General features: G+C 51.2%; 1 protein-coding gene across 6 annotated transcripts; it reads left to right on the top strand.

Annotated features, from left to right (window-relative positions):
- The first annotated feature begins 1,016 nt into the window (after positions 1-1,016).
- Positions 1,017-23,806, top strand: TNS4 (tensin 4). 6 transcript variants are annotated; one of them, XM_017652292.3, is made up of 13 exons: positions 1,029-1,209; positions 4,736-5,262; positions 10,819-11,242; positions 14,284-14,708; positions 16,736-16,822; positions 17,136-17,261; positions 18,460-18,552; positions 18,656-18,733; positions 19,689-19,760; positions 20,554-20,722; positions 21,400-21,468; positions 21,720-21,746; positions 22,253-23,806. In XM_017652292.3, exons 2-13 carry the CDS (start codon positions 4,830-4,832, stop codon positions 22,392-22,394), a joined length of 2,145 nt encoding a protein of 714 aa, XP_017507781.1. In that variant the 5' UTR covers positions 1,029-1,209; positions 4,736-4,829; the 3' UTR covers positions 22,395-23,806. The 6 variants fall into 6 exon arrangements, 5 of the variants coding, with proteins under 5 accessions (XP_073091670.1, XP_073091671.1, XP_036878579.1 ...); XM_037022684.2 differs by lacking the exon at positions 21,720-21,746 and having other exon boundaries at positions 1,021-1,209; XM_073235568.1 differs by lacking the exon at positions 19,689-19,760 and having other exon boundaries at positions 1,024-1,209.

Here is a 23,806-nt window from a genome sequence, read left to right as displayed (position 1 = left end):
ACTTCCTTCATTCAAAGACACAACTGTGCTCCAAGCCATGTGTACCAGGTGAGTTGCATGGAAGCCCAGAGACACCTTTTAATGCCACCATCATGAGGGCGCACCTTTTATAACTTTGCATAGCTTTGCTCTCTGGCCTCCGACCACTGGTTTGTCATGCCTCCCTGAAACCACAGGGCAGCAAAACCTTTAGGGCAAGAAGCCCTTCTACTGAGCATCACAGGGGCTCTGAGCAGCTCACCCAGCCAGCCATCCCTGAGATTAACCACTGCTGGGGTCACCAGGAGTCCCTGAGCTGGAGATGGCTGGCCTCCTCACCTCAGACCAGCCTGCCCAGACCCGCTTGGCTCTACCACCAGTGCCTTCCCCCACCGTGGCTGGATGCCCCCTCATGACATTCTGGGGCCCGGGGCACAGAACAGGGAGGGAGTTGGGGGCAGGGAGAGGGAATGCCCCAACTTCTGGTCTTCCTGCCATCACCCCAGCTAGAACTTTCACCCTGGGGCACAGACGAAGCCATACAGAGGGACAGTCTGTGAGTGAATGAATGAAGAGAAGCAAGGCCGTTAGGGACACTCAGAGCCTCCACCCCTTGGGTAAGAAACTCCATTCCCAGACTACAAAGAAGAAAAGACAAGATCTGTGCCCAGGCTTAGTTCCAATGGGCCCCTCCCGGTGCCTGCCACAATGTGACCCAGCGCAGAGAGCATAGGAGGGGGCAATCAGAAGGGTCTCCTGCCCACTGGCATCCTGCTTTCCCAAGGCCAAGGCCCTCACTCTCTGCTGGCTCTGCCAAACCAAAGTCCCTCCCCCGACGGGCACGTGGTAAGAGGAGTGCCCACAGCACACCTTGGTCCTAACAAACCCCATGTCCTCAGCATATGGTGGGGGTGGAAGGTGAAGGCAGCAAGCAGGAAGCTTGGGAGACACACACACACACCCCTGCTCCAGGCCAGGCCGCCGAGGCTTGCCCTGCCAGTGCCAGCCCCACCTGAGTTTGTCCAGACACAGGAGGGGTGGGGCCTGCAGGCTGTCAGGCCACGTGTAGGGCCCTGAGGGAAGGAGGGAGGGCCAGTGGGCGGGCTGCTCTTAAGGCAGGTCCTCTGGAGGTGAACCAGGCCTTCCCTTACACCTCACCTGGACTTGGTCGTCTTGGTTCCAGGAGCCAGAAGTGAACGCAGTAGCCAGCCTGCCCGCCCTGGACACCAGGTAGGTACCGCTATTCTCTAAAGGAGACTCAGCACCTTCTCTGACCCTAACTCATTTAACCCTTTGTCCTCAGCTTCTCCACCTCTCCTAGGGGCTTGCAGTGAAGGAGAGAAACGGGGATGAGGCTGTGCATGAGAGGGAGAGGTGGTCCAAGGACCACAGCCCCCGTAGTTCAACACTTTATGGGAATGAAATCTGTACCCTTCAGATGAGAGAACCGAGGAGGGGAAAGCCTTGCCCAAAGTCACAGAGACTTGGGAAAGGAATGGGCACTGAACCCAGGCTTCCTATCTCCCAGCCCAGAGAATGAAGCCTGGCCTTGTGCCCCCCAGCAGGGTCCTTCGAAGGCTGCCAGGAATCCAGGGGTGGAGGGCTGCAGCCGTTCCAGCTCCTACTCCACTGGGCCTGGGTGGAGGGCGTGGGGCAATCAGAAGCCACTCTTCCAGGCTGGGGGTGAAGCAGGGGCTGAGCTGTTGAGGCAAAGTGCTTTTGGGGAGACTCAGGCTTCACCCTGTGCCACCCTCTCTTCACTGACCTAGGTTTGTAGGAGGCAGAGCAAGGCAGAAGAGGATGGCAATGAAGCAGATGAGGGGATTTTCCAAGGCGGAGGGATCTCTGCCTCTGGAGCCCTTGGGAACAAAGAATGAGATTTAAGTCTGAATCTGAAAGGAGTGGGTGGGAGAAGCGTACAAAGAGAGCGGGAGCTGGCTGGAGCCCTCCCTCCCGACTATACACCCCACCCCCCACCCCTGTGCACGCGCGCGCACACACACTCTCACTCACTCACTCATTCCTGAGCCCCAGGCACTCTCCCCTCCCCATGAAAGCAGGAAAGTAAGAGCTAAAGAATTGTGCTGGGTGGAACAGCAAAGAAAGAGTGCCCAGGAAGAAAGGAGTGAGACCCAGCCACTGCCCTGGGAGGTCTGGGGGCTCAACTCAGAGGCTGTTGACCGTGAGAGGAGTTTGAAGAAGCCTGAGGGGCCGCCTGCTTGTTGCCCAATCCCTGGCGTCTCCCACTGGGTTCCAGAAGCCCAGAAGGGGCAGAGGTGAAAGCGTCACAAATGTGTAAAAGGGTGGCACAGGGCATATGAACGTGGGACTGTGGAGCCAAGACCACGTGAGTTCAAAACCCGGTCCCACCACTGGGTTCTGTGGGTCGTGTGACCTTGGTCGAATCCCTTCACCTCTCCGGATCCAGAGTAAGAGCACCCTTCTCACAAAACCATTGAGAAAATGAAATGAGTAGGCTTGAAGTGTCTGTTATTATTACATCCCCATTATGCAGATGGAACAACAAGGCCCAGAAAGGAAGGGACACTTTCCAAATCAGTAGGCAGACATCCTGAGTCCTGGTCCTGGCGGGAGACCCAGCCGGAGACCCAGCCACCATCAGGGCCCAGCTGAAAACCCGGCAGGGTGTGCTAAGGTCCTGCCCCAACAAACCCAGGCTGCTTAGAGAACGTGAGGGAAAAGCCACAGCGCCGTGTCCTCGGCTGCCCTCTGCAAGGAGTTCGAAGGTCTATTCCCTTCGACTGCCATTTATAGACATGCTTCCCAAGCTGGGATGCACCACCCCCCTCCAGGACCCAGCCAAGGAGATGTATGGAGTGGAGCCCACAGGAGTGGAGTCGTGGGAGAGAAAAGGGGCCTGGCTTTTCTCATTAGCTTATGGTGCCCCCTTGGGCAAATCCCACCTCCTGTCTGGACATCAGATATCCCTTTGTATTTGAGCTTCATATGGTATAAGAAGTGAAGAATTCAAAATCCTACAGCCTGGGTTTGAATCCCAGCTCTGCCACTTTTCTGGGTTTGCAGATTTCTTAACCACTCTGAGTCTTGGTTTCTTCATCTGTAAAATGGGCTGGTAATAGAGGTGAGAGGATTAGAAGAATTACCATGTGCAAAGCACGCAGATCAGTGCCTGATACATGGCAAGTGCTGAATAAACAGGAGCTATAATTATTATGAAGTTGTTATACTCTATATAAGCCCTTTTTTCTAAGGAATGTTTAGACTTATCCAACTGCTTTCACAAGCAGCACCTCCTTGATTCCCTACCACTTCCTGGGAGGGTACAATGCAGAAATTCTTATTCCCATCTCATAGATGAGGAAACTGAGGGTCAAAGTAACACCTTATGGAGCTGTTTGAGCTGAGATTCAATTCTGAACCTTCAGACTAGAATTCTCATTCATTTAATTTGGCCCAGGCGGGTCTCAATGCCTTTGCCAACACTGGAGGTCTGACCCTAAAGCAGGCTATGATGGAGGCATCTTAGAGAAAGGGAGAAGCAGAGCCGAGGTGTGTTGGAGGGAGCAAGCAGTGAGGCTTGGCCGGCAGTGGTAGTACAGCCAGCATGCCCCAGTTCCTTGGAGTTTTCTTGGCAGTCTCAGCCCCAGAACCTCTTCCTCCTACCCAGCACACCTGTATGAAATTAATAAATGCTACATTGAGATTAGACAACAAGAACTTTCTACAGTAAGGGAAATGAGGAAGTTGAGACATCTCTTTCCCTGATGAGCCCCTGGGGAATGAACATCATCTGATGATGTCATTCTCCAGCTCAAAACAGTTTGTGGCTTCCCATTGCCCTCGGGGCTCAGTTAGCACTACTGAGCCCAGCCTGCAAGGCTCTGTAGAGTCTGGCCAGCTTGCCTCCCCAAACACATCTTTCCTTCCATCCACCCTAGGTGACCTCCGTTTCCCAGATTCTCAATAATGCCTTGTATTTTCCCCTATCTGTCAGGCCTCTGAACACACCTGCCTCCTCGGCCTTACCTGCCTTATCCAGTTAGCTCCTTCTTCTTATCTCCCTTTTACACGCCCCTTCCTCCAAGAAGTCCTCCCTGACCTCCCCTCCAGTGCCTACAGAGTCTCCTCTGCTTCCACTAGGTCCTGGAGACAGTTTATGATTGTTCACCTGCTTACTTTGTTTCACCAACTGGCCCACATGGAATAGCACCCAAGTTCAGGGCCCCTGAAATCAGGCAGCCTGGGGTTCAGTCCTGCTCTGAAACTTGATGGTAGTATGACTGTTGGGCAAGTTACTTACCTCTCTGTGTCTATGTTCTCACATTGTAAAATGAAATAATAACATCTTTCACATAGGGTTATTAGGAGGATTTTTAAAGGCTTTATGTGTAGATACAGTGCCTGTGTATGTAGTAATTACTCAGTAAAAAACAGCTTATTTAATAACTAGACTGGGACATAGTAGATATTCAAAACTTCTATTGAAGTTATTTTATTTAGCAATCACTTGCCTAATGCTTATGTGCCAGGCACTGTTCTAAGCATGTTACAAATATTAACTCATTTCATAGAAAAGGAAACCGAGGCACAAAGAAGTTAATTAGTTTGCCTAACACACAGCTAGTAAGGGGGGGAGCCAGGATGCAAACCCAGGCAGTCTGGCTCCAGCTCCCATGCTTCTAGAGGAAAGAGTAAATATGCCTCTGCTCGGGGGGAGGGAGGCAGGGGCTGCCACTCTGAAAGTTACTCAGTCCCAACCCCTGGCCTCTTTCAGGTCCTGGGAGTTCCTGGTTGGCAAGTGACGTCTCTGGGATGTAAGTAAGGCTGGTTGCAAGTCAGAAGTAAACCGCTGGGTCACTGCCCCCACCATGTCACAGGTGATGTCCAGCCCTCTGTTGTCAAGAGGCCATCCAGTCAGCCTGGCTCCCTGTGAGGAAGCCAGGAGGGCTCTGCATCCAACACCCAGCCCCAGCCTGCCACCTCAGTGTCCTTACTATACCACAGAAGGCTGGGGAGCCCAGGCCCTGCTGGCCCCCATGCCCTGCAAAGGGCCCCCCAGTAGGCTCCCACAGGCACCCCCAGCTGGGGGCAAAGACAGCTGCCTCCTACCTGGTGAGCAGTCCTTGGGGGCCCTGGAGGAACTTGACTCCTATGTTGACTTCTCACTGGAGAGCCTCAACCAGATGATTCTGGAACTGGACCCCACCTTCCAGCTGCTCCCATCCGGGGCTGGTGGCCCCTGGGCAGAACCCACCCAGAGCACTACCTCAAGAAGAAAGAAAGAGGAGCCCGAAGCCTTGGGTAAGAACCTGGGGTGCAATACCAGGAAGGGGGCTTGGGGACTAGGCCTCAGGAGGAAGACAGACTTCCCATCAAAGCAGAGGAGCAGGTTACAATGTCCTGTTGGGAGGTGCTGTGTAGGCCTAAACAAGGTACTTAACCTCTCTGTTTTCTCTGCTATATAAACAAGGATAAATGCAAGTTTCCTCACTACCCAATTCAATTTGTTTCCTAAAGTTTTGAACAATGCCATAATATAAATAAGAGCTTGATACATGTGGACTCTCTGAACCTCACTGTTCTATGGTGTCTCTCTTTAGGTCCTAAACTGGGCCCCCTGAAATTTGTATAGGATTGCTATCTGGGCCCCTGTCCTTATTTAGAGGAGTATCTTTCTGGAGATGTCCAAGCTGGAAGTAGTGGGGCTGGAGAGACACAGAATTTAGTCTATTTAAGATGAGAACCCCATTGTGCTTAAGCAGTGGTGGCTAGTAAATGTGTAACAACTGGCTCCCTGGTTGGGTCAGGAAGAACCCTGATTTGAAGCCAATTTGTCTTCCAATTCCCATGGTGTAAATTCTCCCACCATGGCCACTTTCAAGCTACCAGCATGATGTCACTGAAGAAGGCATTGTTAAGAGATACAAAGTAGCAGGTCATTATATAGTATTTCCATCATACCAATAAAATAGATGTGAATAACTTCAAGAGTACAGATAATAGTAAAGTAATTGAGATGTGATGAACTCTGAGTACTTAGTACTTTTGTTTTTAATGTAAGTTATTTCACTGTAAGTTTATGTAATTTTTAATAATGGCTGAGTTTACAAACCAACTGGATAAAATCCCAAAAATTTAACAATCTGCTCTCACCAGTGAGTTCAAGCCAACTCCAATGTACCACTACAAACAATGGAATCTAGAAATCCCTATATCTGGCTTGAGGTTCCCAAACAAAGAGTTTCGAATGTACTCTGATGACGGTCAAGGAACAGCAGGCCCATATACAGGCTGGAGACTGAGGCCTCCAGGAGTTTAAACAATCAGCATGGATAAAGGGCTACAGTTGGACTGGAAATAGGATCCATGAGAATTTCTATTATATCACTCAATATTTCCAGGCACTGTGCTGAATACTTTATAATAGAACCTTTAACCCTTCCAATCCACCCCCATGAGAGATGAATGTTTTACCCCACTTTACAGATGAAAACACTCAAGTTGATGGACTTGGGTCAGGATCTAGTCTAGCCTAATCAACTGGAGTTGTGCAAATCTTACATAAGATTACTTCATTTCTTTGTCTCACATTCCTCATTTGTGAAATAGAGATGAGTTCTTCCCTCAAAGGGTGTTGCTGAGATTAAAAGAAATAATATTTGTTGGGGGTTTACCACCAATCCTGGCACACTATTAGTCATTATAAATGGTGGCTGTTTTTATTAAACACAGCCCAAGGTTAGGTTCAGGCTCTGGGGTGGAGGTGAGTGCGGCACCCAGGTCCTGCGGCGCCCAGATTCCTGGTCTCCCGCCTGCCTTCTGCTCCTCCCACTGAGCATTGCCTGCCAGGCCTATTAAAATAATCACCTCTATCTCTCAAGAGTCTTCCTGCTTCATAAGGCCAGTCATGGGCATATCTCTGCTGGGAAGGTGGCTTGGGCCTAATTACCATTGGCAGGAGCAAGTCCAGGGCTTTAATGTTTATGCGCCAAGGCAGGGTTTCCAGATACTTAAGGCCAAGCTAGGCTGAGACCAGACCCTGTGGAGCATCCCCATGTATGGGGTGGGGACGTTGACAACCAGACCCTCACTCCAAGGGGCTGATGGGCAGGAGTCTGTGTTCTTAGAGGCCCTGGGCACAACCTCCCACCGTGATGATGTGTCCACCCAACTTTGGGCAAAAGGGAGTGTGGGGGAGTGGCAGGCTCAGAGGGTCCTGGTAAAGATGTCTAGCTCTGCCCTAGTCCCTTCTGATGGGATTTTTTTAAATCCTCTCCTCTGACCTCTGGACATCTCTAACCTGCCTGGACACCTGTGATACCTGGGAGCTCACTGCCCCAAACCGCCAGCAGGTCGGCTCCCCTTTAGAAAGTGCTCTGCAATCACCGAGACTATCCAGTGCCTGCATGTCGCTGTGGTGGAAGGCATCTTTCCCATGGCATCCCAAGCTCCACCACCACCACCAACCACAAGTGACAGAGCTCTCACTGGCCCGTGACAGTGTGTCTAATCTCAGGCACCATGTTGAGTTTTCATCCAGCCAAATGTATCCAAATGTGCAGGACGTCCCTCCATTTACCTCTCATCCTTCCTACTTCTGGGGTATTGAAGGGAAAATGTTCTGTAATTGTGGCGGGTGTTCACTATTTCTCTTTGTCCTATCTTGGCAAAATTTAAAGTTAAACATTGGTGATCCAATGTTGATCCCTCCCCTAAATACACGTGGATAGATTTTGTAATACACAATCCTGTGAAGGAAATAATGGCAGCCTCATTTTACAAATGAGAAAAACAGAGGCTCAGGGAGTGGAAGGCCACGATCCGTGAGTGAGTAGTAAGCCAGGCCGCAAAGCCCAGTCTTACTGGCTTCACAGTCCCTGTTCTTGCCCTTCTGTCTTCCTTGGAGCTAGTTACCTGCCCTCTCGGGCTTTGCAGAATCAGTGTCTGGAGGCAGACTCCAGCCTCCTTTTCTGAGGCCCCATCTCCCCAGTGCTTGCAAACTGCCCCTTGCTTCTCTGCCTCTGCCTCTTGCTTACCTTCCTTCAGACTTAGCCTGGTTGGGGTGGGTCCCCATCACACAGGGAACATGGATCCCAAAAGCAAGCACCATATCCCTTTACTGTCTCTGCCACTGCTACCCATCTTTGGAATAGGCTCCCACATTTCATTTTCCAGCAATTTCTGCCAGGCAAGGCTGTTTGCCAATCCCAAGGGAGGGGTGTTTAATAACTAACTGTCTCTCCACCCTCACCCACATGCTCTCCCCCCACACGCCTGGCCTGCTACTGGCACCTGCATCCACCCTGCCCTGCTCAGACTTGCCCCGCGGGCAAGTTTCCTGCCTGTAAACAGTGTAAACAGTGACTGCACCCAGTTGATGGGTGGGAGCCTCCACCTCCCCCAGCCACAGCCACCTCGGGGCAGCAGGGAGCTGACTCACAGCTCCAGGACTCCATCTGCCCTTCACACCCTACTCTGCTTGCTCAGCCCCCAAGCAAGGCCTTTGGTAGGTGTTTGAATGACCCAGTGAATTGAGGGCTCAGAGCTTCACCAGCCCCAGAGACCCTCCCCAAAGCAGCCAAACACCTTCTCACAGGGCAAGGCCTTGGGAAAGAGTCCAGAGGAGCCCCTCCCCCTGGAAGAGGCCCCCCCAGACAGAGTGTAGGGGCAGGAGTCAGGCTCCTCCACCTGCTAGGTGTGCAGCATCAGACGACTCAGCCTTGCAGAACCTTGATTTCTCATCTTTTATATGGAATTAATAATATTTCCCACTTCAATAAAGTAGTGAGGGTTAAATGTGCCAACACAGGTAACATGTTTGTAATAGTGCTGGCACACAGTACTTGATAAATACCAACCTTTATGAAAAATTGTGCAATAAATGTTAGCTACACTCCCACATTTCTCTGAGCCTCAGTTTCTTCTGTGTAAGAAATGCCTGCTGGAATTGGGCATGAGGGCTGTTTGAGGCTTGAGAGGATTATAGGTATAAACACAATAAGTCCTATAAAAATAGGAGTTGTGCTTGCCAACCTTCCACAAGAATCTATCCCATTCCAAGACTTTTTCTCTTTCAGAGCCCATAATACATTGTGCCAAATATTCCCCTCTTGCCCTCAACAGTGGAACCCCCCACCTTAGTAGACCCATACTGGCCCCAAAATGCAGACAGGTAGGAGATGCTCCTCAAAGCCCACCATGGGCCAAGCTCCAGGCACCATTAATCAGTGTTGCATCATCACCACAACCTTAGGAGGCTGGTTTTAGATCCCCACTTTGCAGATGAGGAAACTGAGAATCAGAGCAATTAGGAAAGTTACCCAGTGCCTCTTGGCAGAAAAGTGGCAAACCCAGGACTCACACCCAGGTTCATCTGACAACAAAGTGAAGCTTATTTCTGCAACTCCCGGAACAGCATGCCCAGGTCAGCCAGCTAATCCCCCTCTTCTGATGTAATTCTCCACCCCCACCCTGGCTCCAACAGGCTCAGACAGAGGCAGTAACCATGAGCAGGACCAGAAGGTCCTACCTGGGGCAGGCTGGGGCAGGCAGGGCCTCCACAATCATAGTGAATAGCAGTTGGTGCATGTGCCAGAGCCCAAGGAGGTGGGAGGCTGGCAGAGGGGAGCTGAGGGTGCAGTTTCTTGGTAACTGTGCCCCAGTTGCCACCCTGGGAAGCCCTCCAGAAGGGAGCAGCTCAGGAACCCCCACCTTCTTCCACCTTTGCTGGAACAGCACCAAGGACAGCTCCCCTCCCCCAGGTCAGGAGGCCTATCCATCCTCACCATGGGGAAAAGCACAGAGCACCCCACTCCAGGGAGGAACAAGGTTTCGGAACAAGTTTCTTGGGTGCCCCCACTGAGGAACGGAAGTCACTCTAAGTGAGTCAGCAACTTGGGGCATGTTTAATAACCAATCTCTGCCACAGCTCAATAATGCAGTAAACCCTGCCCTCGGGGTGCTCCTGTTCTAACAGAGCCCTCAAACTCCAAAGTGCACCCAGAACCCCAGGGCTCTCGCTAAGATGCAGGTTCTGATTCAGCAGGCCTCTAGTGGAGCCTATGATTCTGCACATCTGACCAGCTGCCAGCTGAGCCAGAAACCACAGTAGTACAGCTCAACATACCTTGGAAATCACCTGCGGAACTGAATGAATAACCTGAGACCAGGGTCCACCCCAGAGATTCTTATCTATCTGGCATGGAGGGTAGCCTGCTGATTAGGACTTTAGAAAGCTCATCGGTGATTCTAGTGTGCAGCCAAGCCTGAGACCCCCTGGCTTCCTTGTAGGCAGACATAGAACCGGCCTTCACATGCCCTGCGTAATAGAGGCACTAGAAAGGGTGACCAGCACACTCCGTTACGCAGTTGTTTGAACAGGGACCTACACAAAGAAGAGGATTTCCCAGTTTTAAAAGACTTACTGTGTTCCAGGAGCAATGCTGTGTTGCCTACATTCATCCCGTTTCATCCTCACTGTAACACTGAAAGTGGGTATGGTCACCCAATTTGACAAGGATGGAAGCTGAGGCTGTGGGTGGTGAGTCGTTCAACTGTGCTCTTCCAGACAGTAGGAGGCAGAGCCAGATCTGAAACCCAGGTCTTCTGACTCCAAGGCCTGTCATTCCACTGCATCTCCCCCCTGCAAAGGAAGACGTCACCAAGAGGGTGACTTTGGAACAGAGCCCGGAAGGTGGAGCCGGGTGCTAATCTGAATCCACTGAGCTTCTCTCTGAGCCTCAGTTTCCTCATCTGTATAAAAGAGACAGGGCCAGATGGTCTTGAGGACACTTCCAGCATTCCCATTCTGTGAGTCAGCCCCTGGGTTTAACCAATGCTTTGCTTTTCTCCCCAAAGATATAAAGTACATCGAGGTGACCTCTACCAGATCAAGGTGCCATGATGGCCCCCAGCGCTGCTCCAGCCCGTCTGTCACCCCACCCTTGGGGTCCCCACGCAGCGGTGGCCTCCTCCTTTCCAGAGACATCCCCAGAGAGACTCGAAGCAGCAGCGAGAGCCTCATCTTCTCTGGGAGCCAGGGAAGGGGGCACCAGCGCCCACCTCCCCACTCAGCGGCCCCCTCCTCTTATCCCTCACCTTCTCCCAGCATCTCCATCCCTTGCATGGGAAGCAAGGCCTCGAGCCCCCATGGCTTGGGCTCCCCACTGGTGGCATCTCCAGGCTTGGAGAAGGAGCTGGGGGGCCTGACCCCACAGCAGGGCAGCAGGGTCTCCATACTGTCAGCCAGCCCAACATCTGATGTCAGCTACGTGTTTGGAAGGTAGGTCACTCTCACTCTAGCTTCTGACATAGCCTCCACAGCACATGCACGCACATGCACACACATACACACACACAAACAGGTCTAAAATCACAGATGGACGCCCTGCTCTGTCTGAGCAAACTCTAGGATGCACCGAAAATAAGAGTGAATATTCTCTTTTATACCATCATTTGGATCTCAAACTTTCCTCAACCATTTAAACTATGATTTAATATTGCATTAATGAGGTTCACCTGTATCCTTTCCAGCTCTTATACAACCCATCTCAAGGAAGGTGTTTTTTGTTTTTTTTTTAAACTAAGTATTTTTTTCAGCTTTATTGAGATATACTAATACACAATTTTGTATATTAGGTATATATACAAAACATTGCATACACTGAATGCGTACATTTTCATGAGTCTGAACATAGGCCTATGTCCATGATGTCATCACCGCAGCCAAGGGAGTAAACATGTCCATCACCTCCTGAAGATTTCTTGGGTCCCTTTGCCTTTTCTTTTTTTTTTTTTTTTAGGAAATTTTTAAGAATTGTTTTATTTTTTATGGCATAAATTTAAGTGATTTAGAGTAAAGATATATTATGAAACATTGTTTACAAAGCTTATTTAGATACATTCTTTTTTTTTCTTTTTATTGACAAATAAAATATACATGTTTAATGTGTACAACTTATATAGAGATATACACATGAATTATATATATACTTACACAAAGATTGTGAAATAATGACCACAGATAAGATAATTAATACATCCTTTAGCACAGCTGGTACTATTTTCCTTTATCCCTATGATTTTTTTTTTTCCCTTTCTTTATCCCTGCCCTTGTCCCCCCCTTCCCACCCATCCTCCCCAGTCCCTTTCCCTTTGGTAACTATTAGTCCATTCTTGGGTTCTGTGATTCTGCTGCTGTTTTGTTCCTTCAGTTTTTCTTTGTTCTTATACTCCACATATGAGTGAAATCATTTGGTACTTGTCTTTCTCCACCTGGCTTATTTCACTGAGCATAATACCCTCTAGCTCCATCCATGTTGTTGCAAATGGTAGGAGCTGTTTTCTTCTTATGGCTGAATAATATTCCATTGTGTATAGGTACCACATCTTCTTTATCCATTCATCTACTGATGCACATTTAGGTTGCTTCCATATCTTGGCTATTGTAAATAGTGCAGCGATAAACATAGGGGTACATCTGTCTTTTTCAACCTGGAGTGCTGCATTCTTAGGGTAAATTCCTAGAAGTGGAATTCCTGGGTCAAATGGTAAGTCTATTTTGAGCATTTTGAGGAACCTCCATACTGCTTTCCACAATGGTTGAACTAATTTACATTCCCACCAGCAGTGTAGGAGGGTTCCCCTTTCTCCACAACCTTGCCAACATTTGTTGTTATTTGTCTTTTGGATGGTAGCCATCCATACTGATGTGAGGTGATACCTCATTTTAGTTTTAATTTGCATTTCTCTGATAATTAGCGATGTGGAACATCTTTTCACATGTCTGTTGGCCATCTGAATTTCTTCTTTAGAGAACTGTCTGTTCAGCTCCTCTGCCCATTTTTTAATTGGATTATTTGCTTTTTGTTTGTTGAGGTGTGTGAGCTCTTTATATATTTTGGATGTCAGCCCTTTATCGGATCTGTCATTTATGAATATATTCTCCCATACTGTAGGATACCTTTTTGTTCTATTGATGGTGTCCTTTGCTGTACAGAAGCTTTTTAGCTTGATATAGTCCCACTTGTTCATTTTTGCTTTTGTTTCCCTTGCCCGGGGAGATATGTTCATGAAGAAGTCACTCATGTTTATGTCCATGAGATTTTTGCCTATGTTTTTTTCTAAGAGTTTTATGGTTTCATGACTTACATTCAGGTCTTTGATCCATTTTGAATTTACTTTTGTGTATGGGGTTAGACAGTGATCCAGTTCCATTCTCTTACAGGCAGCTGTCCAGTTTTGCCAGCACCATCTATTGAAGAGACTTTCATTTCCCCATTGTATGTCCATGGCTCCTTTATCATATATATAATTGGCCATATATGATTGGGTTAATGTTTGGAGTCTCTATTCTGTTCCACTGGTCTGTGGCTCTGTTCTTGTGCCAGTACCAAACTGTCTTGATTACTGTGGCTTTGTAGTAGAGCTTGAAGTTGGGGAGTGAGATCTCCCCCACTTTATTCTTCCTTCTCAGGATTGCTTTGGCTATTCGGGGTCTTTGGTGGTTAAGGAAGGTGTTTTTTTAAACCTCAAGACAGAGGTGTAAATAGAATTTGGTGGCATGGGATGAACCACTTAGGGAAGTAAAGCCTCCTTCCTCTTTGCTGCTGACAAAACTTAGCAGGAGGAAAGCAAACTTGCCTGGGCGTTATTATTTTATTTTTCATTTTATTTTTATTTTTATTATTGCCCAGCCCGGTTCTCTGCAGCCTCACAGTGGAGCTGCACGCACACCCATCCTGCCCGGGAAGACCAAACCACGGGGCCTCTGTCCCCCTTCCCTGACTCCAAAGCTGCTGTGCCAAGGCAGCTCCCTGGCAGGGAGGCTGGGGCCCGCAGCCATGCATGTTAGTGGGCCTTCGAGCTCAGAGAGAAGTCTGGCTGGAGGCAGAGCTGACCTCCTTCTCTTCCTCCAGCTGGGAATTCTCTCTTCATCAGCCATGGACATGGTCCAGCCTAGGTCCAACCTGCGTGCCGGGCTCTTGGAGGTTTTCAGGGGCTGGTGTGACAGCTCAGTAACACCTGCCTGGCTGGGGAGGCAGAGGGAACCCTGTCCAGCCTAAGCCCACATGACCTACAGGGGCTCAGCTCTTGGTTACTTTAAATGACCGGAGACTCCAATGCAGGGACATTTCTATATCCTTTGGCATTCTTTAGGGATCAGGGGTCATGTCCCTTGCTCTGGGCTGTGGGAGATGGAGTAAACAGTTCTATTTAACCAAAGCAATGGGCACCTAGATAGTAGATTCCAGAGTCTGGCTCTGGCCCCTGAGTGTCCACCCTAACACCTGCCTGTCTGGTCTGGTGCTCTCTCCTCTGCAGCAGCCAGTCCCTCCTCCACTCCAGCATTTCCAGCCATCAGTCGTCTTCTAGATCTTTGGAAAGCCCAGCCAGCTCTTCCTCCAGCCTCCACAGCCTCAGCCCAGTGTCCCTGTGTACAAGAGCCAGTGACTTCCAGGTCCCCAGAAACCCCATCCCAAGCATGAGCCAGTTCAGAGCAACCCACTCCCCACCACTGGCCAAGGAGCATGCCAGCAGCTGCCCCCCATCAATCGCCAACTCCATGGTGGACATACCCATCGTGCTGATCAACGGCTGCCCGGAACCTGGGTGTCCCCCATCCCCGCAGACCACAGGACACCAGGATTTTGTCCAGCAGGAAATGGCATCTTCCAGCAACCCATATCCAGCTGCCAGGAGCCACAGCCAGACCCTGACAGATGCCCCTCTCACCACATCCCCAGAGGGTATGTTGTAATCCCACACCTCAAATATTGGAAGGTTTGGCTAGGGGGAAATAGATAAAACACCAGTGGGTTTCTGCAAAGGCAGATCAATACATTGAGTGCCAAGCACTATCCCCAGGTGGTAGGTATACAGAAATGTACAAACAGTCTAGAAAGACAGAAACAAGGATCACTATAGAGTATGATAAACACAGGGGTAAAGAGATGTCCTAAGTGTCATGGGGCAACAGAGGAAGGAATGATCTTTTAGTCTGGAGAACTAGGAAGACTCCTCAGAGGAAGTGACAGCTGAGCAGGATCTGGAAAGAGGATCGAAAGTCCAAGGCCAGAGCAAGAAAAGAAGGGCTTTCCCAAGAGGAGTGACTTTGTAGTCATGAAGGTGTGGAAGGCCACTGAGTGTTTAGGAAATGACTGGGGTATTGGGTGTGGAGTGAGGTCATTGAGAGTAACCTGGGGCCAGATTGTGCAAGGCTTTGAACACCAAGCTAAGGAATAGATTTTACCCTTTAGGCAATGGGGTGCCATCAGAGTCTCAAACTGGAAATTGATGGGATCAGAGATGCACATTCAATAGTTCAGCCTGGCAGACTGATGGCAGCTGAATTGCGGTGCCTGGCCTGGGCAGGGGAGCAGTCTTTATTTGGTCTTATATGGATTTTCATCATTAAGTGGTCCGGGCAAGCTGTAGTGGGGGCCTGAAACAGGGCAGGACAGAGTGGGTGGAGGACGGAGGACAGAGCCAGGAGACCCTCAGGATACCGAAGCGGCAGGCTTGATGACTAACCCAGAAGAGGGAGAGTCAGTCGTACCTCTGACGTTCGTGAATGACGAGCATGCAGAGGGGAGGACAGGGCAACGGAGACAATGCATTCCAGTTCAGACAGTTAAAAACCACAAAATAGCAAACACCCTCCTTCCTGTAGTCTGTGGCTACAGGCGTCCAAAAAAGAACAAAAGCAACCAGAACTAAAGCAGTAAACACAGAAGCTGAGCCTTGGCACCCACGGGGAGTGCCTCTCCTGGGAGTAGAGCCCCTGCCTACCCTGGGGCTTCTCAGAACCCCAGTCAGCTGCAGGCATCAAGGTGACCCTGGAGGGTGTGGAATGTTCACTCCAATCCACTGCTCACTCCCACTCATGCAGCCATGTCAATATCTGCAAGAGAAAATGGCCTGACCGATATGCCTTTGAATCTACTCAGATAGTTTACCTAGAATAAATCATTTGCAGATGTTATTACATTTTTCACAATGAGTTACTCTAAACTGGCCACAACACACCTTTTCAAGATGCCAAAATTGAAGACCACTGCTTTCTGCCTTTGAGACCCAGGAAAATGGCCATTATTGGCTTCTCAAAGAGCACATTGACTTAGCCTGGTGATATTCCCATCCTGGCTATCACTAGTTATAACCTAGGATCTTATCAAATTCTGCAAAATATATCAAATCAATATTCATTTTAATCTCCTGGGCTATTGGGGTGCTAAAGACCCTCAGAGGTTTTTTTAGTTCACTCAGTCCCCTCTGGACTTCAGGAATCAGAGTCAAGAACCCTGTCTCCTGATCTCCCAAGTGCAGGCACTTCTACCCAAATCTATGGTGTTCCTTTCCTCCACCTTTTCTCTCATTTTCTTTTCTGAACTGAATATACTCCCAAGGACCTCATAGGATTTTTAAGGGAGAAAAGGGTATGAAATCAAACAAATGATATATCTCAGAATCCCTTATTTATCCTTTATTTCAGCCCACACCAGGCAACACTGGATTTGAGAAACTGGTTCTCATTAAACTGAGATTTTATCTCCTTGTTTGTGACCCGTTACCAAGGACACAAGGGGAGACTCCTAAGGTCCTAGATGTGCCAAGCTCTGGATTCTTCTATTGGATTTGACTTCTTGCAGTTGAACATACAATGGGGTCACAGTAGGGTAGATTGGGCTGAATGGGACCTGTGGGTAGAGGAGTAGGAGAGGGTCTCTCAGGTCCCCTCTGTCCAGTCTACAGCATCCCCCTTCTCTGTCTCCAGGTCCCACCAGGGACATCCAGCCTACCATGAAGTTTGTGATGGACACATCTAAATACTGGTTTAAGCCAAGCATCACCCGGGAACAAGGTAAAAGGAAGCATTGTGTTTCGGGGGATCCATGACCAGGAGTCCTGCACCCCACTTTGGGAGATTGGGACCATGGGTCATAGTAGAGGAAGGGATGGCAAATGGCAGGTCCAAGAGAGGGTGTCCTGCAACCCTCACAACCCAAGGAAATAGGGACTACAGCAGGAATGGTGGAGATCAGACAACAGAAAGGGCTTCCTGGGAACAAAAGTGATTCTATAACGTCTGCTCTATGAAGACTGGTGGGGCTAGGGACAAAGAGGGTCCAGGGGACAAAGGGGGGTAACTGTCTCTGACCCAAGGCTTGTTCCAGCAATTGAGCTGCTGAGGAAGGAGGAGCCAGGGGCTTTCGTCGTGAGGGACAGTTCCTCCTACCGGGGCTCTTTCGGCCTTGCCTTGAAGGTGCAGGAGGCCCCTGGACCTGCCCAGAACCAACCAGGTATGCACCTGTCCCTGTCCTGGCTCAAGATCTTGCAGAGGCAGTGGCTGTGGTGGGCTCTAGTCTCAGCTCTTCCACTAGCTTGCAGGGTGACCCTGGGCCAGGCCTGTAGAGACTCCTGGAAGGAGGGTCCAGCTCAGCGCCCTCCCAGCTGCCCTCCAGCACCAGCGCTCGCTGAGATTCTCCTTTCACGGCAAGCGTGAGCCGCCTCTGCCTCTGCCTCCCTGAGTCCCCAAACTCCCCATTCTACTGTCACGGTGGGAAGAAGAGGAGGAGGTCCCAGCCCTTCTCCACGCTGCTGTCATCTGGGTGCCCACCCCTGTCCAGACCAGATTTATCATGAGAGAGCCTGTGTGTGTTATCTTAATCACATGTGTGTGCTCATTTATCATGTGTGTGCTGGCTTATCTTATCACATGGTTTCCCATGTCTCACACACGCAACACACATCTATCTATAGAACATCACCGTACACCAGGGGTCCTCACTGGGACACCTTCCCAGGGAGACAGATGAAAGCACGTCATTACAGTACAAGGTACTTAGGTAATATCCCACTAAATCCCATGAGTGTGGCACTCATGTAACAAACAGAGAAGGTAACTGAGTCTCCAAGCGTTAGTTAATGACCCCCAGAGCAAGTAAATGTTGGAGCGAGGTTGAGAACTCCAACTCTGTGCTCTCTACACTACACCTCTCTGTTGAAATAAACACGTGACCTCTGGGGTGGTGTTGGTTATCAAGGAAACCTTGCCAACAAGCCCAAAGAGAAGCAGAAGCTGTGGGCTGGTGAGAGGAGACAGAGGAGCATTGCTCAGCCTCCCAGGGCCAGCCTGGCTCCAGCAGGAACACTGGTGGAGAATAGCTCCTGGGAAGGAGTGGTTAGGGGGAGAGAGAAATCAAGCTGACAAGTTGATCAACAGTCATCAGGAACCATCCCTGGTAACTCTCAAAACCTAGAGAAAAGTCTCCTGAAAGGAGAATTATTGGGCATGGAAGCCTTGAGCAAAGGCATTGGTACCCCCTTTGTGGGAGGCCTGGAAGATAAGACTATCTGCAGCCCCACCCAGAGGCAGCGATATGGACAAGCTAACCGCTGGAGGGACCGAGAGGAGGCGGGTCAGGGAATGAGTTGGTCAGTGTTTCATAACAGGGCTGTGGAACTCCCACATACACTCCTTCTTCTTTCTGTGACCAGCTGAGGACAACAGTGACCTTATCCGCCACTTCCTCATCGAGTCTTCTGCCAAAGGGGTGCATCTCAAAGGAGCAGATGAAGAGCCCTACTTTGGTGAGCCTCTCAGCCTGCAGGCCCCCCGGGGGACCTTGCCTTTCTGGGCTGGGAGGGTGGCCAGGGAAGGCCCTCTCACACAGGGCTGCCTGTCGCCTTGTAGGAAGCCTCTCTGCCTTCGTGTGCCAACATTCCATCATGGCGCTGGCCTTGCCCTGCAAACTCACCATCCCACAGAAAGGTGGGTCTGGGCCCCAAGGAGGCAGCACTGAGGCCCTGGCCCTGTTTGTTCTTATTAGTAAGGTTCCTGGTGGTCACATCTCACCTTATTTATGGATTATTTTGGTGTCACAGTTGAAAGTGCATGCTGTAGGGTCCATCAACATCTCCACTTCCTAGCTGTGAGAATTTAAGAGTGTTGACCTCTTTGAGCCTCAGTTTCTTCATCTGTGAAATGGGGACAGTCGTATCATGCAGGATTGGCATGGGGATTAATGGAAAGAGCTAGGCAGGGCTCTTAGCCCAATGCCTGTAGGTGTTTGATAAATAATAGCTTTGTCTGGGAGGATGAAAGTTGGTTTGGAAAGGTTTGTTTTTTTCTTCCAGGTTCAGCACTTACTGAGCATTACCCCCTTTATTCAAACCCACTACAACCCTGAGAAGCAGATGTTGTGGCTGCCCCCGTTTCGAAGATAAGACAAGGAGGGTGTGAGGCAATAAGTAATTCACCCACAGGCACTGACAGACCTCGAACCCAGATCAGGAAGCCCCATTCAGAGCTTATAGCCCAGCTGCACCCCCAGATGGAGTTGGTCATCTCTAGGTGTGCAGGGGGAGTAGCAGGAGAGAGGCGGCCCTTGGAGAGGGGTCAGCGGCAGGGAGGCCCGGGCTTGCAGTGGAGTCTGAAAGAAGCCAGTAGGTCAGGAGCCTCCGAGGACCAGGCCACTGCAACAGCCCAAGGGCTGGAGGAGTGAAGACACAAAGGAGGGATCAAAAGGCTTGCAAGTTAGGCGTTTGGGGAGCCCGGAGTGGCCCTATTTGCCTAGTTACAGTGATCACACCTGGTTTCTCAGCCCAGTCACTTCCTGAAGGTGGGGGCGGAGGTGGGAATGTTCAAAGGGATTAATGTTCCTGTGAGAAGGGTCCATTCACTCTGCTCCTGCCCCTTGGGGGCCTGTTCCTTTGCTTTGGCTCAGAGTTGGGAGGTGGAGATGGGGCCTCAGACCCCTCTACAGACAGCCGAGCCTCCTGCCTGAAGAGTTCTGCAGGTGAGTGGTATGGGGCCGGCTCCACACCCGACTGGGCCCCGAGGGCGCCTCCCAGCCCTGCGGCACACACCCGCACACACAGGTCCACACGTGTTTCCCATCACAGGTTTTTTATTTCTTCATCTTTAACAAGGTGCCACATTCCTCCCCTTCCTGTAAGCCAGGATATGAGAGGCTTCAGGCGGTGGGCCAGGAGGAAGAGGGGCAGGAGCGGAGGGGTGTTGAGGAGGCTTACATCCCATCCCGCAGGTGTGCTGGGGTCCATTTAGATCTGGGTCTAAGGTACCTGAATGTGGTCTCTGGGTCTGGGATCCTCTGTTGGGGTGTCAGGTCCAACTCCTGGGGGTTTCTACAGGAGAAATATCCCCCTTCCTCATGTCCAGAGGCCAGCACAGATCAGCACTTCTCTGAGTGACAGCTCCTACTCCTGAGGACTAGGGCCACTCCCCATTCTTGTCTTCTCTCTCTTCTCTCACCAATGAACCAGAGCCCCAGGGTGGGTGCAGGTGGAGGCAGCCATGCATCTGGACAGATGAAAGGTTTGCCTGGACGCCCTATAAGGCAACATCCCCTCTCTTGCCTGGACGGCCAAGGGCCAGAACAATGCAAAGCAGCAAACAACCCCAAAGTCCTCTGGGATTGGCCTCAGCTGTGGTCACCCACACAGTCCCTGCCTGCCTGGTGGCTCAAAGAGGAGCCCCATTGCCTTCCTGCAGAAGGAGGAGTCCTATCCCCTGACCCCACACACCCGTGGGTCCTGGCAGAGCCCCAGCACAGCATCTCCCTCCCACAGGCTGCCACGCCCTCTACCTGAGCTCCGTGAGTGTGGAGACCCTGACCGGAGCCCTGGCTGTGCAGAAGGCCATCTCTACCACCTTGGAGAGGGATGTTCTCCCCACGCCCACTGTGGTCCACTTCAAAGTCACTGAGCAGGGCATCACCCTGACCGACATCCAGAGAAAGTAAGGGACTGCCCTTGTCCTGGAGTTTTGGGGCTGGGCAAAGTGAGCTGGAGGGGATGGCTGGGCCAGCCGTGGGTCAGTGAAGGTAGGGTTCAAGATCCTGGACCCAGCAGGGTCGAAGACATGCTGAGTAAGCCCAAGCAAGTTCTCTGCCTTCTCTGGGCCTACTCCAATGAACTCCTGCCGAAGTCCCCCTTCACTGTGACTGATGGAGATGGACTTGACCAGTATTCATTGGGTGCTGATTGAATCTGCACCCACTGATGGCACATCTGTAGGCCAGACTCTGGCTGGCCAGTGGGACCCAGTGGGATGAGATCCTCCTTCCCAGGGTCAAGGATTCGCAGTCAGGCAGGAGCCTGGCCCTGGGCCAGAGGAGCTGGAGATAACCAAGACATCATTCCTGTCCTCAAGTAGTTTAAGTGACATGGTTTGGGGGAGTTAGAAAACCCAATACATAGAACACAGGGCAGATGCCCTCCATGAAAATGGGAAAGTGCAAACATGTGCCCCAGGGCCCAGAGGTGGGAAAGGCCACAGCAGGCTGTAAGGGTCTAACTGACAATCTCCTTGGAAGGAAAGGTCATCTGAACTTCAGAGGAGCTGGAGACAATGGAGGTGGAGCATGACACGAACGGGCTCTCACCAGTTCCCCTTCTCTTCCCCCTTCCTCACAGGGTGTTTTTCCGGCGCCATTACCCCCTCACCACCCTCCGCTTCTGTGGCACAGACCCTGAACAACGGAAGTAAGTTCAAACCTGGGCCAGACTAAGAAGGCCAACTCGGGCCTAGCTGCCCACCAAGGCCTCCTGCAGATGCTGGGACTGGGGTCCCAGACAGAGCCTGCGACCTCATGGGGCCAGGAGCAGCAGAATGAGGAGGGCGGGGCATCCTGGTGGCGGGGCAAAGCTGGCCACTCTCCCCCGCTGCCCAGCCAGAGCCCTGTGGATGGAGCAAAGCCCTGGTGCTCACTGCTGCTCTTGGTCCTTTCCCACAGGTGGCAGAAGTACTGCAAGCCCTCCCGGTAAGGCCTTCCTGGTGCAGTCAGGTGCCATCAGAGTTCCCCTGGGGCAACAGCATAAGGAGGAAGCTGGGGAAGGAGGGCCATGCTGACCTTAAGAGCCTATGGTTTTGATGGGGGAAGCACAGGGCCCCACCCTCAGGGAGCCTCCAGACTAAGAGGGAGAAATGGACCTAGGAGACCTCAGTTTTATGTGAGAGGCACAGACTCTAACTCCAAGTAGCCTTACTACTGGGGGTACCCCAATCAAGACCCATCCTTGCCCTCAGGAAGCATCTACTCTAATGGGAAATACACAGGTCTGTAGGCAGCCCCCTTTCAAAATGAGAAACCCAGATCTTGAACTCATGGCTCTCCCAGCCTGACAGAGGAGGCAGGTCCTACTCCCATCATGAGGTGCTGGAGCCCTTGGGCTGGGAAAGGGGCAGGGAGGAAGGCTGTATAGGCTGAGCTCCCCTCCCAGGCCTCCCCAGGCCCCACTCTTCACTCGGGCTGCCCTGTCCCACCAGGATCTTTGGATTTGTGGCCAAGAACCAGACTGAGTCACAGGAGAATGTATGCCACCTCTTCGCAGAGTATGACGCAGTCCAGCCAGCCTCACAGGTCATCAACCTGGTGGGCACCCTGCTGCAGGACGCAGACAGGATGTAGGGAGGGAGCTGCTCCCTGGGCCCCTTCCCAGACATCCAAGGGGCTGGAGCCCCTGAACAAGGGCTGGTGGCCACATGCATACACTGGACTGGAGGAGAACAGTAAAAAGTTGAAATCTTTGGACTCCTGTGACCTTCAGCAGTGAACTTCATCCAGAACCCCCCCAACCAGGCCTCAGTTTCCTCACCCATAAAAGGGAGCCAATAGACAGGATCAGCTGTTCTCCTCAGACTTTGGTGAGCATCTTAAGTTCCCTGTGATTCTGAAGCACACCACATCTGAGGACCCCCACAGGGGACAAGCTGAGGACCCCTGCCTCCATCAGCCTGGACACTACTGACACAGCAGCCTGAGCTAGAGCCCTGTGACTCTCTGTGTGCCGGGTCAGGACCCACAGGGCCCTGGAACCTGGCCGGCCTGGGCCCACATGGTACCCAAGGAATGAGGAGCAAAGGGGAAACAGACTGACTAGACCTCTCTCCATATCTTCTCCTTTTCCCACATCCCTGACAGCTTCTTAGGCAACTCTTGCCAGGACAAAGTTGTCCTGGGTTCTTTAGGCTGACACGGCCACATTGGAGGGGGCAGCTTGGCAAAAGGAAACCTGCCCCCATAGTCGAAGACCTCCTACTGCCCTCACGTTCTTGACATCAAATCTCCACCATTACAAATGAGTATAATGAGCCTTATCTTTTCTTTCAATTTTTTGGCAAACAAGTGTCCTTCAGCTGGTGTCACAACTGCCTTAGTGTTACTTGTGGAACCCACACATCAGGAGTAGGGGCAGGAGAGAAGACACAAGGGCCAGATTTCTCTGGTTCTGTCTCAGCTCCAGTCCTGCTAAGTGCGCGCGCGCGCACGCACGCACGCCCTGTACAGTGGTGTGGCATCAACGGGCCCCACAGCCACACGAGGGCAGCGGAGAGTCAAGACTGCAAACAGGCAGCCACCCCAAGAGGCTGGCAGAGGCTGCACGGACTTTCCTCCCCGACCCCCATCAAGGCTCCCAAGAAGCTGGAATAGTTTGTCTAGCAAGCCTGGGGTCCTAAGGAAACCATACCATGAGGGTGGAAGAGAAGACTCGGAGAAGAAGCCGATTTCTGCTCGACAAGCAACAAGGGCCTCCCCCTCCCAGCTGTGGGCCTTGCCAGAGCATCATTATCTTTGGCCAGCAATGGGCCTGAGGAGTTATGATTTCAACCCAGAAAATTAAACCGGACTAAAGCGGCCCTGAGCTGGTAGGACCGGCTAAAACCAGCCCACCAGGCCTGTGGTCAGGCCCCATCCCAGAGACTACAGAATGCTAGACAAGGTTCTCAAGGTCATAGCCTGGAGGCTGGCACAGAGCTCCCCTTGTATCCATGGGGGCCTGTGTAGCCCCCGTCACAGAAAATAAAGTGTCTGTCTGCACA

Source organism: Manis javanica, chromosome 4 (genome assembly GCF_040802235.1).
Source record: "Manis javanica isolate MJ-LG chromosome 4, MJ_LKY, whole genome shotgun sequence".
NCBI lineage: Eukaryota > Metazoa > Chordata > Mammalia > Pholidota > Manidae > Manis > Manis javanica.
This window is presented reverse-complemented; position numbering and strand designations above follow the sequence as displayed.